This window comes from Saccopteryx leptura, chromosome 4, assembly GCF_036850995.1.
Source record: "Saccopteryx leptura isolate mSacLep1 chromosome 4, mSacLep1_pri_phased_curated, whole genome shotgun sequence".
In the NCBI taxonomy this organism is placed as follows: Eukaryota; Metazoa; Chordata; class Mammalia; order Chiroptera; family Emballonuridae; genus Saccopteryx; species Saccopteryx leptura.
In genome coordinates this window covers 129016725-129035344 of record NC_089506.1, presented here as the reverse complement: position 1 = coordinate 129035344, position 18620 = coordinate 129016725, and the positions used below count along the sequence as shown (strand labels likewise).

Genomic DNA, 18620 nt, shown 5'->3' with positions numbered 1-18620 from the left:
ATAAATAATAAAGTAAATATAAGGTCGCTACTTTGCAGATTTTCACCTATCGTGGAGGTGAGGTGGTTCTGGAACCTAACCCCCGCGATAGATGAGGGGCCATTGTATCTCTTAATTTGATCTTTCTTACTGATGAGACAGAAGATAAATGGGCTGAAGAGCCTTTTTTTTTATGTATAGCACTCAATTTACTTAGTTTTATCCTCTTCGTGTTAGATTTGGATCTTTAGTTGTTAGTGGTTCTTTAAATAGAAATTTTCCTACATAGTTTTCACTGCTGAGATGAAACATTGGGGTAGTTCAAAAATAGGAGATTAATTATAATGTATATTTGTAGTTTTTTAAAATATGCATTATTACTATTCATTTTTTCTATTTTTCTAAGTCATCTCTTGCTGAAAATGGATAGTTTAAGATTTATATAGAGCTAATAATGTGACCTTGCTGAGTCAGTATTGTCATTTTTGTATATTCTTGTTTTCTGTTTGTATTCAGGGAGTTATACATTTAATAAGATATATTGTTTGTTTTCAGGAGATTAAGCGATGAAAAAAACCTTCCTCTTGACGGTAAACGGCAACGTTTCCATTCACCCCACCAAGAGCCAACTATAGTTAACCACATAGTGCCTTTATCAGGTGAAAGAAGATACTCAATGCCACCACTGTTTCATACACACTATGTACCAGATATAGTCAGATGTGTTCTACCTTTTCGAGAAACACCGATTTTAGAACCTAGAGAAATCACACTGCCTGAGGCCAAAGATAAGGTAATAATAATGTAAGTTTTACCTTTTAGGAAGTTAATAGAAATAACATTAAAGTATCAAAAATATCTCATGTCTTGGATTGAATAGAATATGCCTTTTTTTGCACTATTTAAAGTATTATTCAATACAGTTTTCTGTCAAAATTTGAATTTTTGGTTTTTGTTAGCTTTTTTTTTTATGGAAGTACAACTCATTTTATGAAATGAGATATTCTCTGTTTCATAAAAATCTTATTTGCTAGTTTAGAGAACTGTGTTATTGCTTATTATAGAAGATAAATTTTCATATGGATAGTGTAATAAAGTGTTAAAAAGTATTTTCTTTTTGGATATTTGTGTTTGTATGTCACAAATAGAGAATCCAGGAGTTACGATGAAATAATACATTCAAATCAAGAAAGATTTTTCAAAAACATTATTTGTAAAAAATATTTCAAATAAATAAAGTGAAGCTATTTATTTTTTTGTTTTGTTTTTACAGAGACAGAGAGTCAGAGAGAGGGATAGATAGGGACAGACAGACAGGAACAGAGAGAGATGAGAAGCATCAATTATTAGCTTTTTGTTGCGACACCTTAGTTGTTCATTGATTGCTTTCTCATGTGCCTTGACTGTGGGGCTACAGCAGACCGAGCAACCCCTTGCTCAAGCCAGCGACCTTGGTTCAAGCTGGTGAGCTTTGCTCAAACCAGATGAGCCCGCACTCAAGCTGGTGACCTTGGGCTCTCAAACCTGGGTCCTCCACATCCCAATCCGATGCTCTATCCACTGCACCACTGCCTGGTTAGGCGAAGTGAAGCTATTTAAATAATATTTCATGGAAAATGACATTATCAGCATTGTAGGATGAGTTAACATTCTTATCATCTCCCATATTTAGTAAAACTAAAAATAAAAAATTCTAAGGTAATTTAGAAGCGTTTATAATATAAATATCTGCATTCTCTTGGGGTTGTCTGTGGCTTATATTTACTCTTTGCATTTTCAAAGCTGTTTCACTCTTGAGAAATATGATATTTGTATGCTAAGGAGAATGGATTTGAAGAGAGTGTAGTGACTTTGTATTATTCATCTTGAGTTCCCAGCAACTGGCGTAGGTTTGGAGCATGTGTACAGAAAATGTTGGGTCAGAAAAGGAACACTCGCTTCATTCCTTAGTTGTGCTGCTTTTATTCATTCTTTTTTTCTTTAATTGAGATAAAATACACTCGTTTAAAGTGTATATTGTCTAATCCAGAGTCACAAAGATTGATGCATATGTGTTATTCTACGAGTTTTATAGTTTCAGCTCTTAGATTTAGGTCTTTGATCCATTTTGAGTTAATTTTTTTATATGATATGAAGTAGGGTAGGGGGCCAACTTGATTCTTTTGCTGTTCAGTTGTTGCAGCACTATTTATTAAAAAGGACTCATTCTTTTCTTACTATGAAGAAAAATGGTCACAAAGTTGTGAAACCATCACCATTATCTAATTCCAGTACATTTTAATCACCCCTAAAAGAAATCATGTACCTAGTAGCAGTCCCTTCCCCATTCTTCCCCCTTACCTCCTGGCAATAACAAGTCAATTTTTTTATCTCTGGATTTGCCTGTTCTGTGCATTCTGTGTAATGGAGTCATACAATAAATGGTCTTCCTACTTTCACTTAGCATGTTTTCAAGGTTCATCCAGGTCATAGCATGTATTAGTTCTTTATTTTATTACTCAATAACATATCATTTTGTAGATATACCATATTTTGTTTATGCATTCCTTAGTTGACAGACTTTTGGGTTGTTTCTACTTTTTAGCTATCTTGAGTAATGTTGCTATGAACATCTGTGTACAGGTTTTTTGTGGACATATTTTCATTTCTCTTGGGTAAATACCTAGAAGTAAAATTGCTGGGTTATGAGGAAACTAACTTTTTAAGGAACTGACAGAGGTTTTTTTGTTTTAAAGCAAGAGAGACAGATAGGAAGGGAAAGAGATGAGAAGCATCGATTCTTCATTGCAGCACTTCAGTTTATTGTTTGCTTTCTCATATGTGCCTTGATGGGGGTTGGCGGGAGCGGGAGGAGCTCCAGCCGAGCAAGTGACCCCTTGCTTAAGCCAGCGACCTTGAGCTCAAGACAGGGACCTTCGGCTTTAAGGCAGCAACTTTTGGGCTCAAGCAGTGACCATGGGATCATGTCTGTGATCCTACCTCAAGCTGGTGACCCTGTGCTCAAACTGGTGAGCCTCTGCTCAAGCCTGTGACCTAGAGGTTTTGAACCTGTCCCAGGCCAATGCTCTATTCACTGTGCCACTGCCTGGTCAGACACAAAGTGATTGATTTTTAGAGGAGGAGGAGAGAGGGAGAGAAAGAAACATCTATTTGTTGTTTTATTTATTTATGCACTCATTGGCTGATTTGTGCCCTGTTGGGCCCAAATCTGCAAACTTGTCTTAACAGGACAGCACTCTAACCAATTGAGCTGCCAGGCCAGGACCACAAAGTGTTTTCTAAAGACGTTGTACTTCTTTATAGTCCCTCTAGCAGTGTATGAGCATTCCAGTTTCTCCACGTTCTTGCCAAAACTTTGTTTTCTGTCCTTGATTATAGCTATTCAAGTGGGTGGTATCTCATTGGAATTTTGATTTGCATTTCCTAATGACTAATGATGTTGATCATCTTTTTAGTTGCTTGTTGGCCATTTGTGTATCTTCTTTGGAGAACTGCCTATTCAGATACTTTGCCCATTTTTTAACTGGGTGGTTATTTTTACTGTTGTGTTTTAAGGATTCTTTATATATTCTGAATACAGTATTAGACCCTTATTAGATACGGCATTTGGAGATGTATTCACCCATTCTGCGTTTTTTCTTTTTTACTTTCTTGATGGTGTCCTTTGAAGCACAAAAGCATTTCATTTTGATGAAATCCAGTTTATCTGTTTTTCTTTGGCAGCTTAAGCTTTCAGGATTGTGTCTAAGAAACCATTGTCTAATCCAGAGTCACAAAGATTGATTCCTATGTATTATTCTAAGAGTTTTATAGTTTCAGCTTTTAGATTTAGGTCTTTGATCCATTTTGAGTTAATTTTTTATATGATATGAAGTAGGGTAGGGGGCCAGCTTTATTCTTTTGCTGTTCAGTTGTTGCAGCACTATTTATTAAAAAGGACTCATTCTTTTCTTACTATGAAATAGGAAAGACAATTAGGCTAAACCAATTGGAGGAAGGAAAAAGCAAAGAAAAATGGGAAAAGACTAATTTGGGATGTTTTGGTACCATTTCTTCCTCTGCCTCCTTTTCCTTCCTCTGTTTCTCATTCTAAATAAGAAACTCTTGTAGTGCTATAATGTGGAAGCCTGTGATATAAATGAAATCAGACCAATTTTTTGAATGAATATGTAAACATTTTTTTATTATATAAGGAATTTTAATTATGAGTTTGCAGTTAGACTCATTTTTATGGAATTTATTATCCATAGTATTGTAGCTCTGTATTTTGCATGTATTTATACAGTGTGTCTGTAAAGTCATGGTGCACTTTTGATGAGTCACAGGAAAGCAACAAAAGACAACAGAAATGTGAAATCTGCACCAAATAAAAGAAAAACCCTCCCAGCTTTCTGTAGGATGTTGTGGCAGCATGTGCAGATGATGACGTAACACTGTATATAGCGGAGCAGCCCACAGCCATGCTAGTTGAGATGTGGACGGCACAGAGGAAAGCTCAGTGTGTTCTGTGGCTTGCTAAACTTGAATCCGTGACCAAAGTGCAACGTGAATATTGGCGCATTTATAACGAAGCACCACCACATAGGAATAACATTACTTGATGGGATAAGCAGTTGAAGGAAACTGGCAGTTTGGTGGAGAAACCCCGTTCTGGTAGGCCATCAGTCAGTGACGAGTCTGTAGAGGCTATACAGGATAGCTACCTAAGGAGCCCTAAAAAATCTGTGTGTGAGCCCACATCGAACTGCACTGAATAGGTATGAAACTGGGAAAGTTTTTTTTGTTTTGTTTTGTTTTTTTTGTATTTTTCTGAAGTTGGAAACGGGGAGGCAGTCAGACAGACTCCCGCATGCGCCCGACCACCGGGCTCCACCCGGCACGCCCACCAGGGTCGATGCTCTGTTGCAACCAGAACCATTCTAGTGCCTGAGGCAGAGGCCACAGAGCCATCCTCAGCGCCTGGGCCAACTTTGCTTCAATGGAGCCTTGACTGTGAAAGGGGAAGAGAGACAGAGATGAAGGAGAGGGGGAGGGGTAGAGAAGCAGATGGGCGCTTCTCCTGTGTGCCCTGGCTGGGAATTGAACCCGGGACACCTGCACGCCAGGCCGACGCCCTACCACTGAGCCAACCGGCCAGGGCTAGTTTTCCTTTTATTTGGTGCAGATTTCACATTTCTCTTGTCTTTTGTTGCTTTCCTGTGACCGGTCAAAAGTGCACCATGACTTTATAGACATACTGTATAACAGTTAACTATTAGAACTAACTAAATTACTAGTTCTACATATGAACTAGGTATATGTTGAGTCTCAATAAATTTAATAACATAATTCACTTTACTCAGTTAAGATCAAGTAAAGTATGTTTCCATATCAGTAACTTTTTCTTTGCTTAGTAGAATAGGAAAAGATTCTCTTAAATTTTATGCTTTTAAGATAAGCGTTTATATCAAAGGGATAAAGATACATTTTTTCTGTTAAACTAATTTCTTTGAGTATTACTCTGTACTGCTTATTTGTGGGAGAAAGAAGGCAAGCAATTAGTTTTGTGCTAATTATATATTTAAGTGAACGCTTTTTTTTTAAAGTGAGAGGAGGGGAGATAGACTCCCACATGTCCCCTGACTGGGGTATACCCAGTAACCCTTGTCTGGGGCAGATGCTCAAATCAACCGAGCCACTGGCTGTGAGAGAAGAGAGAAAGAAGAGGGAGAGGGAAAGGAGGAGAAACAGATGCTTGCTTCTTCTGTGTGCCCTGACCGGTGATCAAACCTGGGACGTCTGTACGCTGGGCTTGTGCTCTGTCCACTGAGCCACTTGGCCTGGGCCTAAGTGAACATTTTTAAGAAAACTAACATTTATTGATGTCTGTTTTTTTTTTAGGCATTCTATGTATGCTTTGTCATTTAGTCTTTCCAATGCTCCCCTCCCCACCCCAAACATGGATATTATCCTAATTTTACTGAGACTCCGAATACGAAATAACTTGTCAAGGTCACAGCTAGTAAGTGACACAACCAAGATTCGACCCTTGTCTCTAATAATACAAAAAGAAGGGACATAAGATGCTTAAATCAAGGATAGGGAGGTAACATTCTTAGAACTGATTGTATTTAATTTTTTAATTTTTTTTTTTTTTTTTTCATTTTTCTGAAGCTGGAAACAGGGAGAGACAGTCAGACAGACTCCCGCATGCGCCCGACCGGGATCCACCCGGCACGCCCACCATGGGGCGACGCTCTGCCCACCAGGGGGCAATGCTCTGCCCATTCTGGGCGTCGCCATGTTGCGACCAGAGCCACTCTAGCGCCTGAGGCAGAGGCCACAGAGCCATCCCCCAGCGCCCGGGCCATCTTTGCTCCAGTGGAGCCTTGGCTGCGGGAGGGGAAGAGAGAAACAGAGAGGAAAGCACGGCGGAGGTGTGGAGAAGCAAATGGGCGCTTCTCCTGTGTGCCCTGGCCGGGAATCGAACCCGGGTCCTCCGCACGCTAGGCCGACGCGAACTGATTGTATTTAATACCAGGTAATCTATGACAGTAATAGCTGATATTTACTGATAGTCTTACCCAGCAGTGTGTGCTTAATGGTTGGTATGGTTTACCTCTGTTTATCTCTGCAACAGAGTAAACTGAATGGGAGATTTGGTGTGTAATGAAAGTGGAGCACTAGTTTGGAGCCTTGATTCACCGTGCAATGCCATTGAAGGTTTTCAAGTAGAGGAATATAGCACAGTAAGATTTTTGGTGGAAGATATTGGAGTTTGGTTTGAAATAGGAAAGCCTGGAAGATGGATAATTACCTTGAAGGCTATTAAATTTATTCAGATGAGAGGTGCTGAAGTTTTCAGTTGTGGCTAATGGAAAAGACATGAGATACCATGCATAAGGAAAACTGATAGAATGTATTGAACGAAGGCGAGAGAGAGGGAGACATCACTAACTTTAAGATGATTCTGGACTATCATAAGGAACCTAGATTTGGTGTACGTAAGCTAATTGAGGAACTAGTCAAAAGCTATTTGAAACTTTTGGAAAATCTGATATAATATTTGTGCCCTTGAAAAACCTCGTTCTGTAAATTGTACACTAAGAGTATATAGGCCTGTGGGAAAGTAAGGCTGGAGCAGACTAAATAATTTTGTAACTCAACACTAACAAGATGGACAGATCAGGTAAATGGCTTAGCATGGCTGGATGCTGCTACACAGGGTATTAAAATATACAGAATAGAGTTGAGATTGGGTTGGTGTAGGCACTAAGTTAAGGCAGTTAGAAATGGAGCTCTGAGTCAGTGAGGCTTGTTGAGGTAGACACAAAAGGAAATATACCAGCAGAGAGTTGTGTGAGGCTGGGGGATGCTTTATTGGTTGGGAATCCTGGGTACGGATGCTTCTTTTTAGGTGTCTTAGATCTATAAGGACTCCTGCCTGTGTAGTAAAGCTCTGAAGGCTTTTTTTCTTTCTTTTGAAGGTTATAATTCCATAATTTCAGTTCCACATTCAAATCAACCCACTGACATGTTAAGTTGATACCATCCTATTTACCAATTGTCTGTAAGCTAATTGGTATTGCATAAAAATGTGTTATAGCTGAACTGGCAGTATATATTTCAGAAGCAAGGTCAGGGACAGAGATACGAATTCTGAAGTTGCCTACAATAAAGGTGATAGTTGAAACTCTTGGAGTAGATTAGGTTCTATATTTATTTAGTACCAACAAATATTTCTGAGTGCTAGCTTTATGACATAAATTTGTGCTAAATATATGTGATCTCTTTACCATGTACATCCAGTGTAGTGAGAGGGAAATTCATTAAAAAACGACAGTAGAGATGACAATTATTTTTTATATGTGTATAAGTGCTATGAAGGAAAATTACAGAGTGCTGAGGGATGGGAAAGGAGGTAGTATTTGAGCTGAAATCCAAAGAGTAATAGGTGTAACTAGTGAAAGAGTGGTGGGGGTGGAGAGAATGCTTTAGAGCAGCGGTTCTCAACCTGTGGGTCGCGACCCCGGCGGGGGTCGAACGACCAAAATACAGGGGTCGCCTAAAGCCATCGGAAAATACATATTTATTACACAATACATTTTTAAATAAAATACGTATTTCCGATGGCTTACAATAACTTCCCTACATTACAACCACACTTGCTCAACTTCATACAGTGAAGTCAGAGTAATTTTAATTCATTTCTCTTTCCTGCTTAAAAAAATTCACCACTGTACTTAAGCTAAAGACCAAAAGGACATCCAAGTCCTTGCATGATCTGCCCCTCTCTCAACTTCTACCACACTTCAGTCATTTTCTCTTTTTTTTTTTTTTTTTTCATTTTTCTGAAGCTGGAAACAGGGAGAGACAGTCAGACAGACTCCCGCATGCGCCCAACCGGGATCCACCCGGCACGCCCACCAGGGGGCGATGCTCTGTCCATCCTGGGCGTCCCATGTTGCTTCCAGAGCCACTCTAGCGCCTGAGGCAGAGGCCACAGTGCCATCCCCAGCGCCCGGGCCATCTTTGCTCCAATGGAGCCTCGGCTGCGGGAGGGGAAGAGAGAGACAGAGAGGAAAGCGCGGCGGAGGGGTGGAGAAGCAAATGGGTGCTTCTCCTGTGTGCCCTGGCCGGGAATTGAACTCGGGTCCTCCGCACGCTAGGCCGACGCTCTACCGCTGAGCCAACCGGCCAGGGCCCAGTCATTTTCTCTTAATCAACCAAACTGTAGCCTTCTTGGTCTTTCTCAGTTCTTTGCATATTTTGTTCTTCTTTCTACATTAGGACCTTCAAACATGCTGTTCCTTCTCTCTAAAGCAGCGGTTCTTCCCACCTGAAAGGTGGGAAGTCCTAGTAGTTAAGATGAAGAGAAATTGAGGGATTTAAGCTATATTTGGGAAATGAAACTGATGGGATTTGATGCTAGATAATTAGGTTGTCTAAACCTTTGTGCTGTTGAAATTTTGGACCTAGGTATGTGGCTATTCCTAGCTTCAGTTCATTAGATGCCACTAATTCCCAGTTATGACAACCAAAAATGTCTGCAGACATTGTCAAATGTCCCCTGGTGTACAGAATTGCCCCTGGTTGAGAACCAATAAAATGGAAGAGGAATAAGGGTGTGTGTGTGTGTTTTAAAAGGAGTTGGAGGATGATCAGGGGCCTCATGAGTTTTGTGGACATGTTGCATTTAAAGTGCATTTGAAATATCAAATTGGGTATTTAGAGGTGGTAATTTAATATATACAGATCTGGAATTCAGGGACAAGGTATTGACTAGAAATGTACACTTTAGTAAGCATCAGCATATAGGTGGTAATTGAAGCCAAGAGTATGGATATGATTGTCCAGGGAGAGAAGAGAGCCAGATCCAAGATTGATCGAAATAAATTGAGGATGAACAAAATAAACTAACAAACAAAATAGAAACAGTTATAAAGTGAATAAGTTCTCAAGATGTAATATATAGGCAGTGACTAGAGCTAATAATAACGCATTGTATATGTAAAATTTGCCAAGAGTAGATCTCAAGTGTTCTTGCCACAAAAAATATGGTAACTATATGAGGTGATAAACATGTTAATTAGCTTGATTATGGTAATTACACAATGTGTGTATATATATATATATACACACCAAACATCATCACATTTTACATCTTAAATAGATTAAATTTTTGTTACATGTATCTCACTAAACTGGAAGATTGGCAGGAGATGTGGGTATAAACGTAGCTTAAGTATTGAAATTCAGTGAGCTAATGCTTTATATATATTTAATCCCTCTTTTCTATTTGTTCTTTGTTTCTAAATAAAATGAAATACTATAATTAAAATATATATATTAAGATAAAGCCTGTGAGAAATCTGTAAGATAACTGTCTACAAAATACTCCTCCAAGGGTACTAAGAGACTCCAAAAAATTTGCTCCTTTTCAAAAATTAAATATTACACAAGAAATCTTGAATAATCATTCATAATCATCTTTTTATTTTATAATCAGTACCAAGAAAGCCTCAGCCAAAACTCATCTCAAAATTCAAAGACGCCGCGATTGGCCCACCTTTTTATAAAAACCACCCACTTTTGCAGTGCTGGTCAACCTGGTCCCTCCTGCCCACTAGTGGGCATTCCAGCTTTCATGGTGGGCCAATCGCGGTGCAGTTTGGTTGCTCTGCTACCGCCCACCATGAACTGCTTAGTTTAGATTTCTAATGGCTTTGGACTGCTTAGTTTAGATTTCTCCTCCTGGCAGTTTCTACTCTGGGTACTGAGATGCTTCACTTAGTTTTGAGGTTTCTGATCTTTCTGTGATTCTCTTGTGTTTGCCTGTGGATGGTAGCCTGTGAAACTCCCCCTCAGTTTTGGTTGCTGTTGGACACCAAATTGAACCCCTCAATTTAAGGAAGGGAGTGGGAAGTAGTACCTATAGGCAATTTGATTTCTTGATGTTTTGGCTTTATGGCTGTCTAAAATCCCTCTATTCTTAATGTTTCTGATACCATGTGGGTCTTACTACAATTGGTGTTTGGTCTTAACTCCTCATATATTCATTTTAATGAGTAATAGTCAATTAATTGTGTTAAATATTGTTGGCCATTTTTTGTTTGTTTTGTTTTGGTATGATCTGTTTGCTTTATTCTCCTAGTTGCTGTGTTTTTTGGGGGGAGTGTTCAGGAATATTAAAAAAATTATATCTCTTTCATTGCCAAGTTGCCCAGACTGCCTCTGCCTTTTTAAAATGAGTATTCTAAACATGGTAAAAGAAGATGCTTTAAATGATGGGTGAAACTTATGCCTTGTCATGAACTCTGGGGAATGCCTAGAAAGAGAAAGGCTGAAAATGACAGATTGAAAAACTGATGGAGGTATTTGTGTCATGGAGGTAATCTTAAAGCTTGGAAACAAAAGTATTGGTGGAGGGATTAGCTTTGAACAGGGTTAAGAGGACTGTTTGTCTCACAGTGTTTGACAGGAGAGGTAAAGAGATGACATTTCATTCAGGTATGTTAATTTGTGGATAGGAAGCTGAGGTATATCATATCTGGTATCCTCAATTTTCTTAGTAAACTTTAATATGAAGTTATGTACTAAAGAAAGTGAGATATGTATAGGGAGTTTGAGGAAAGTAGTAAAGATTTTGGAACGGTGATGATGAGAAATGAGCACAATATCCAGAAGCATTGAAGTAATTGCTGAGTGATTCCAACGTTAGGCTAGTCCTTAAACTATAAATTTAAAAGATGCCAGTTCTGGGATTTTTAATTTTTTTCAGTTTTATCTCTTAGCATCTTGGATATAAAAGCAGAGAAGGTGATTGTATTGACCTAAGAGTAAGATTTTGCAGGACAGATGTTAGACTATGACAAGAGAATAATGTTTTTAAGAAATGATAAAAGAGTGGCTCAAGGAATGCATTATGGGGTATATAGATTTAATAGGGACAGAAATTGTGTTGTTCAGGTGCTGATGGATTGGGAGGAAAGAGAGAATTCAAGGGAGTCCAGGTCTTTGTGGTTCTAGAGCAAGTATGAGGGGCTAAGAAAGTAAGAACTGGACAAGAGATTGAGGCCAAGATAGTATAATGGAATTTAAAATTCCAGAGCCAGAGAAGTTCTGTTTTATTACAAAGACGATGTTGTGACTATGGGAGTGTAATGCTGATGAAAAATACTGGAATAAAAGAAGTTCAGAAACAGTGGAAATAAGTTGTATGTAGCTCATTATAGATATGGAAATCACCTGTGGTGATGGCAACAGTTGAGTTGTAGGGGAAAGTGTGAACCAGATAGGTAGATAAACAGGGAGATCTGTCTGCAGATGACAATACATCAGGATTCAGGGCATTATTTTAAGAATGGGGAAGGGAGTGGTTTGCATGTGCATAGATGACCCAGGACTTTTCATGTAAAGTCTGTTGTATTTGGTATTTCTGATATGAATACCAGGGGTTGGGCAAACTTCTTCTTTAAAGGGGCAGATGGTAAATATTTTAGATTTTGCCACTTACGCTTTTTGTCACATCTATTTATTCTTATAATTTAAATAAAAAAAATTAATGATTTTATTTATTGATTTTAGAGGGGGGGGGAGGAAGGGTGGCAGAGAAGGGTGGGGAGCGGGAAGCATCAACTCAAAGTAACTTCTTGTATGTGCCTTGACCAGGTAAGCTGGGGGTTTCAAACCAGTGACCTCAGCATTTAGGGTCAACATTTTATCCACTACACCACAACAGGTCAGACTGTTATAACTTTTAAAGATATGAAAACCATTTTTAGCTCACGTGCTGTACAAAACAGCAACAGAAGGTTGAAGTCTGCTGACCTGTGGATTATATTTACTATGAATTATTTGTGACTATAGTTTTCTGTGACTTGAGTGGTACTTTACTTTGTAAAAGTTAATAACTATTTCAGTTACTAAGTAACTATTGTTAGTTGAGTAACAGTTTTGATTAGAAAGTGTTGAGAAAATAAATGTATTTTTAAAATGCTGTTGGTAGTATTGTTTTACACTTCTCACTATCGTAATTTCATTTCTGAACAAAATTTTTACTTTTTTTGTGGTGGATTCAAGTTGAGTCAGCAGATACTGGAGTTATTTGAAGCATGTCAGCAACAAGTAAGTGATTTAAAGAAGAAAGAACTCTGTCGAACACAGTTGCAGAGGGAAATTCAGCTGTTATTTCCACGTATGTTGCCCTGTTTTTCATGCCTATTATGTATATGAATTTCTGTTCTAAATTATAAATAATACCTTATAATTCTCTTCTGTTTCTGTAGAAAGCAGACTCTTTTTGGTTGGATCCTCTTTAAATGGATTTGGAACCCGAAGCAGTGATGGTGATTTATGTCTAGTTGTTAAAGAGGAACCAGTAAGTAATGAAACATTTATTCTCATGTTAAATCATTTAATATGTTTTATATAAAAATCATTGAGGAAAATAACTTGTTTTACTTCTTTTTATTTTTTGTTTATAGTAATTCAAGGAAAGCCAAGAAATACTTTGTTTTCTTTGAGGGGGTTTAAACAATAAACGTAACAGAAATTTTAGTATTAACTTGTTTTGACATTATTTTTATTTTTTTATTTTTAATTTTTTTTTTTCATTTTTTTCATTTTTCTGAAGCTGGAAACAGGGAGAGACAGTCAGACAGACTCCTGCATGCGCCCGACCACCGGGATCCACCCGGCACGCCCACCAGGGGGCGACACTCTGCCCACCAGGGGGCAATGCTCTGCCCATCCTGGGCGTCGCCATGTTGCGACCAGAGCCACTCTAGCGCCTGAGGCAGAGGCCACAGAGCCATCCCCAGCGCCCGGGCCATTTTTGCTCCAGTGGAGCCTTGGCTGCGGGAGGGGAAGAGAGAGACAGAGAGGAAAGCGCGGCGGAGGGGTGGAGAAGCAAATGGGCGCTTCTCCTGTGTGCCCTGGCCGGGAATCAAACCCGGGTCCTCCGCACGCTAGGCCGACGCTCTACCGCTGAGCCAACCAGCCAGGGCCTTGTTTTGACATTATTAAGCGAGATGGCTTTACTGTGTTTTTAAAGAGTTCTTCCTTGCCCTGATGGGATCCCTCGACTGGCTGAGCATCGTGCTGAATCACAGAGGTGGTCAGTTCGATTCCCGCTCAGGGCACATACAGGAGCAGATCATCAATGTTCCTGTCATCTCTCTTTTCCTCTCCTTTCCTCTCTCTCTAAAATCAATAAGATAAACATTAAAAAAAGAAAAGAGTTCTGCCTCAGTTTGAATCATCATTAAGTTAGATATGTTACCAGGATATAGCAGAAAAGAGCATGTGTCAGCATTATCTTCTTGATATATTTCCTTTCCATTTGAATTTTCAGTGATTCTATTTTTACTCTTTATTTTTTTTTACCCCTTTGAAAATGCTATGGAGTTTGGAGTTATTACATATTTTGGGAATACAAAAAGGGAGATTTTGCTGAAATTTAAAATAAGACTATTGTAATATATTTCTTCTGATACTTTGACTTTATTTTTTTTCTTTTTATTAAATTTTGTTATTTAGTATTATCTTTATTTGAATTCCCTGTTAACTGATACGTATGTATTCTTTTTATTTATTTTTTATTTATTTTATGTATTTTTTTACGGAGACAGAGCAAGAGTCAGAGAGAGGGATAGATAGGGACAGACAGACAGGAACAGAGAGATGAGAAGCATCAATCATCAGTTTTTTGTTGGGGCACTTTAGTTGTTCATTGATTGCTTTCTCATATGTGCCTTGATCATGGGGCTACAGCAGACCGAGTAACTCCTTGCTCGAGCCAGCGACCTTGGGTCCAAGCTGGTGAGCTTTGCTCAAACCAGATGAGCCCACGCTCAAGCTGGTAACCTCGGGGTCTCGAACCTGGGTCCTCCACATCCCAGTCTGATGTTCTATCCACTGCACCACCGCCTAGTCAGGCACGTGTGTATTCTTAATACCCCTGTAATTGCTGCTGAAGCAGCGTCTTTAATATACTGAGGTCTCTTCTGAATTACCAAAAATTAAATTACTTTCAGTATAATTTTAAAAGGCCTTCTTACATAGTTTACCTCTTTAAAAATACAAGAGAAACTATTGAATGGTAATATATGTTTACTCTTCCTGTTATTCCATTAACAAAATTGGCTTGTAGGTACTGCAAATTAGAAACTATATTTTCTAGACTTTGAAATCATACAAAAGAAAGTTAAAAAAAAACCGCTTAGAAATAATAAATATAGTGGATAAGACCAGAATTTTAATTAAAACTTTCTGTGATGTAATTATATTATACTCAGGCACATCCCACTAACCTTTCAATCTTGTTCATGTGTCTGAATCACGTTGTCACAATTTATACTGAGACTCCATAGATTTTAACTTATCCTTAAGCAACTCATAATCTAGATGGGGAAATAAAACAGGTAACAGAAACTTTAAATTCTGTTAATTTTTCTTTACAAACATTGCTTTTTTGTACATTTATAATAAAGAAAAACATGACATATAGCTCTTTCAGTATATCTTTTTTTAAAAATAATATTTTAACTTACTGATTTTAGAGAGAGAGGAGGGGGGGGAGAGAGAGAGAGAGAGAGAGAGAGAGAAAGCGATTTTTTAAAATTTCAGTCAATAATGCATTCATTGGTTGATTTTTGTATGTTCCCTGACTGCAGATTGAACCTGCAAACTTGGTATACTGGGACAGTGCTCTAAGCAACTGAGCTACCTGGCCAGGGCTCTTTCCATAGTTCTTTTAAAATTTCGCTTTAGATTTAAAATCAGAAATTGATTTAGAAATATTAGTGTGAAAGACAACATAAAAATCGACTTTTCCTATAATACAATTTAGTGTAATTGAAAAGTAACTCCAAAGAAAAGTATAATACATATGTTTTCTCTTTGTTGAGATACATTAAGAAGACAAAACATTAAGTTTAGAAAAATAATGAAAAAACACTTTATTTTTTAACTTTTCAGTGTTTTTTTCAGGTAAATCAGAAGACTGAAGCACGGCATATACTCACCTTAGTCCATAAACACTTCTGTACTAGACTTTGTAAGTTTGATATGCCTCAAATTCATGTCATCTGACATAACTATTTATTTAAAATATGTCTCTCACTTTATTTTCTGGTAAGAATTGTTTCTTTCCTAGTCAGGATAGATATTATGTGGCTCCTTATATATAAAAATTTTAAAGGAATTTCTTGAAGTTTTGATTAAAAAGAATAATCATTTATTCATCAATTCTTTATTGGGTTTACTTGCAAGATACCGCACTGAGTGCAGTGGAGAACTCAGATATATAAGCTTCAGGTTTTTTTCTTAAAAGATTATAGACTGTTAGGGAAACTAAGGCATAAATATAAATAGCAGTAATGCAAAGATCTGTAAAAAACCAAGAGTGACACAGATAAAGTCTTATTCAGGTGAGAGAGAATTTCATCTGTTTTGCAGTGATACTCAATTTATGACATCAAATTTTAAAAATATGATCACTGAACATGAAGCCCAAATGAATTACTCCAACAGAAAGCAAAATTGTTGACTTAGGCAATTTTATTGTAAGATTTTATTCTTTGAGTAAGCTAACTAAGCAGATTTTAATTCACATGTTGAGCCATCTCAAATAATTTATTTTACACTTCCACAGAATATTGTGGACAAAGTCACACTAACTGTAATGTTGGAAAGACATTTTTGCATTTCTTTAACAGATAGGTATTCCTCATGTGTCAGATTTTGAGGTGAAAAATTCAAAGTCAAGTAAAAAGTTATTACTCTTGATCAACTTACATCTATTAAAGGAGATACATTAATCAGTTGTTTTATTTTAGTGGACTTAAGTTTTCAGTTATGTGAAGTAATGGAGTAATTCATATCTTAAGTGGATTTTTAATAGCTAGTATTAGAATTATAAAATATTAAATATGAAAGGGACCTTAGAGATCATCTAACTCAAATAAAAGGGTTTTTTTTTCTTTTAATAATTGAGGAGACTGGTGATGCAGCGCAGGAGGAATATAGTTTTTTGTTATTGGTGTTAGCTTGTACTTGGAACTTGGAAACTTCTTACTCCTTATTTTTCACTATTCCTCACTGAATGCTTACACATAAATTCTGTTTGAAGCTTGGTATGTTTTATGATTTTGGGGATAAAGCATTATATAACAGAAATTTTTAGTTTTTGAATCTGGTATTACATTTTTCTTTAGTTAAAACATTAGGAAATTACTCATTTGGAATAGTTTACAGATTTTCTTTTTATGCATTTCTGTATCGTCCAACTTTGATGGAATAAAAAATATGTAGGTAAATGTTCTCCTTAGAGGTCATACTTATTTTAAGGTATCACCTCCCCATGTATCATGTTGCAAACATTTCCACATTTAAGACTCTGTAGATAGAATTTTTATGGCTGCCATAATGTCTTGCCATGTGCTGAACCAGAATTCAGTTATCCCACTGCTGTTAGCTTAGATCTTTTTAATGTTTATAGTGCCCTGATGAACTTTTAAAATAAATATTATCAGATATTAGACCACATTTTTGAAAATAACTTAAAGTATTGGAAATTTTAGTCTTAGAATTCAATAATGTCCTCTTTGCTTTCTCAAAGATTATATTTTCTTAAATTATTTTATCTTAGTAAAATTATTTTTAAAAACTGTACATTGATACACTATGAATTTGAGAAGTATATACAGATATTCACATTATTGTTTGTTCTTCTTCAGCTGGCTACATTGAGAGACCTCAGCTGATTCGAGCAAAAGTGCCAATTGTCAAGTTCAGGGACAAAGTCAGGTAAATTGAATTTTTTTTTTCAATTGCTTTAGATAATTTTTAGATTGTTTTTGATGTATATAATTAAGAAATTTGTGCTATAACATAATAGCTTACCTTCATTAGTTTTTCATTTGATTTGGTCTTTGAAATAATTTTTAGAAATTGTCTTAGCAGTTTTTTATGGTTAACTATATGTAGTGATTCTGCTTGAAATTTTGAGTATTTGGGGCTATACAATTTAAAAAATATATACATATTTATAGTTCCAGATTTTTAAATGATGACTTGCTTTTTGTAAATATAATGAATGCATTAAGAGCATGTCCTAAGTGATGAAATATCATGTATCAAAGGGGTTGTTATAAATCTGCTTATATATTCTCCCAGCCTGGGTTCTGAATTTCTTATGGGTATAGGAATTAGAATCTTTTAGATAATATCTGAATATGAAATGTAAATATTAGGTGTTGACTCTTACCTTGGTTAAAAAAGGATTTGTTTTCTAAAAAAATTGATAGGTTTTGATACATTAGGTTTTTCTAGCCCAGTTTTATAAAAGTAATATGAAATATAAGTGTAAGTATATGCACAGTTGATTCTCATTATTCATGGATTCTCTATTTGTGAATTCATCTATTTAATGAAATCTATTTTGTAATCCCCTTTCCCCCTGAGTTAATTCTTTTATCACTTTCATGATCATTCCTACAAATGTTCAGTTTGGAAATTTTTGAGTCACTCAATGTGCATGTTCTCAGCTAAACAATTGACAGCTAAACAATGTGACACTCTGCCTTATTTGAGCTCTCAGACTGTCCTTTTTATAGTCTAGTTCAGTGGTAGTCAACCTAGTCCTTACCGCCCACTAGTGGGCGTTTCAGCTTTCATGGTGGGTGGTAGCGGAGCAACCAAAGTATAAATAAAAAGATAGATTTAACTATAGTAAGTTGTTTTATAAAGATTTATTTTGCCAAACTTAGCGAAAATCTGACATAAAGTACTTGGTAAGTAGTTATTATTATATGCTTTAACTTGCTGTAACTCTGCTTTATAAATTTTATAAAGTAAAGTTACTTCCCTACTTTATAAATCACCATTATTGTGGGACTGGCAGTTAGAAAATTTTATTACTAACAGAGATACAAAAGTGGGTGGTAGGTATAAAAAGGTTGACTATCCCTTGCTCTAAAGAAAGGATGGGGCAAGAAACGTGACTTTTCCTTCTAAAATATTAATTTTTGCAATTCTTTGGTACCTTACCACAAAGTGAAGTTTTTTTTAATGGTTCGTATAGAGAAAAATTATAAAATGGAGTTTATAAAGAATACTTAGAAAGTTATATAAAATCTTAAATAGAATGAGAACAGAAT

At 36.8% G+C, this 18620-nt stretch overlaps 1 protein-coding gene across 2 annotated transcripts in view; it reads left to right on the top strand.

The window, feature by feature from the left end:
* TENT2 (terminal nucleotidyltransferase 2) overlaps positions 1 to 18620 on the top strand; it is a 66693-nt gene that overhangs the window by 13033 nt on the left and 35040 nt on the right. Inside the window, exons 4-8 of one of the 2 annotated variants that reach the window (XM_066381689.1) lie at positions 535 to 772; positions 12541 to 12655; positions 12747 to 12838; positions 15439 to 15517; positions 17199 to 17268. In XM_066381689.1, the coding sequence (XP_066237786.1) occupies positions 535 to 772; positions 12541 to 12655; positions 12747 to 12838; positions 15439 to 15517; positions 17199 to 17268 (594 nt within the window). The remainder of the gene's footprint in view (positions 1 to 534; positions 773 to 12540; positions 12656 to 12746; positions 12839 to 15438; positions 15518 to 17198; positions 17269 to 18620) is intronic. The other variant, XM_066381688.1, reaches the window with a different exon arrangement.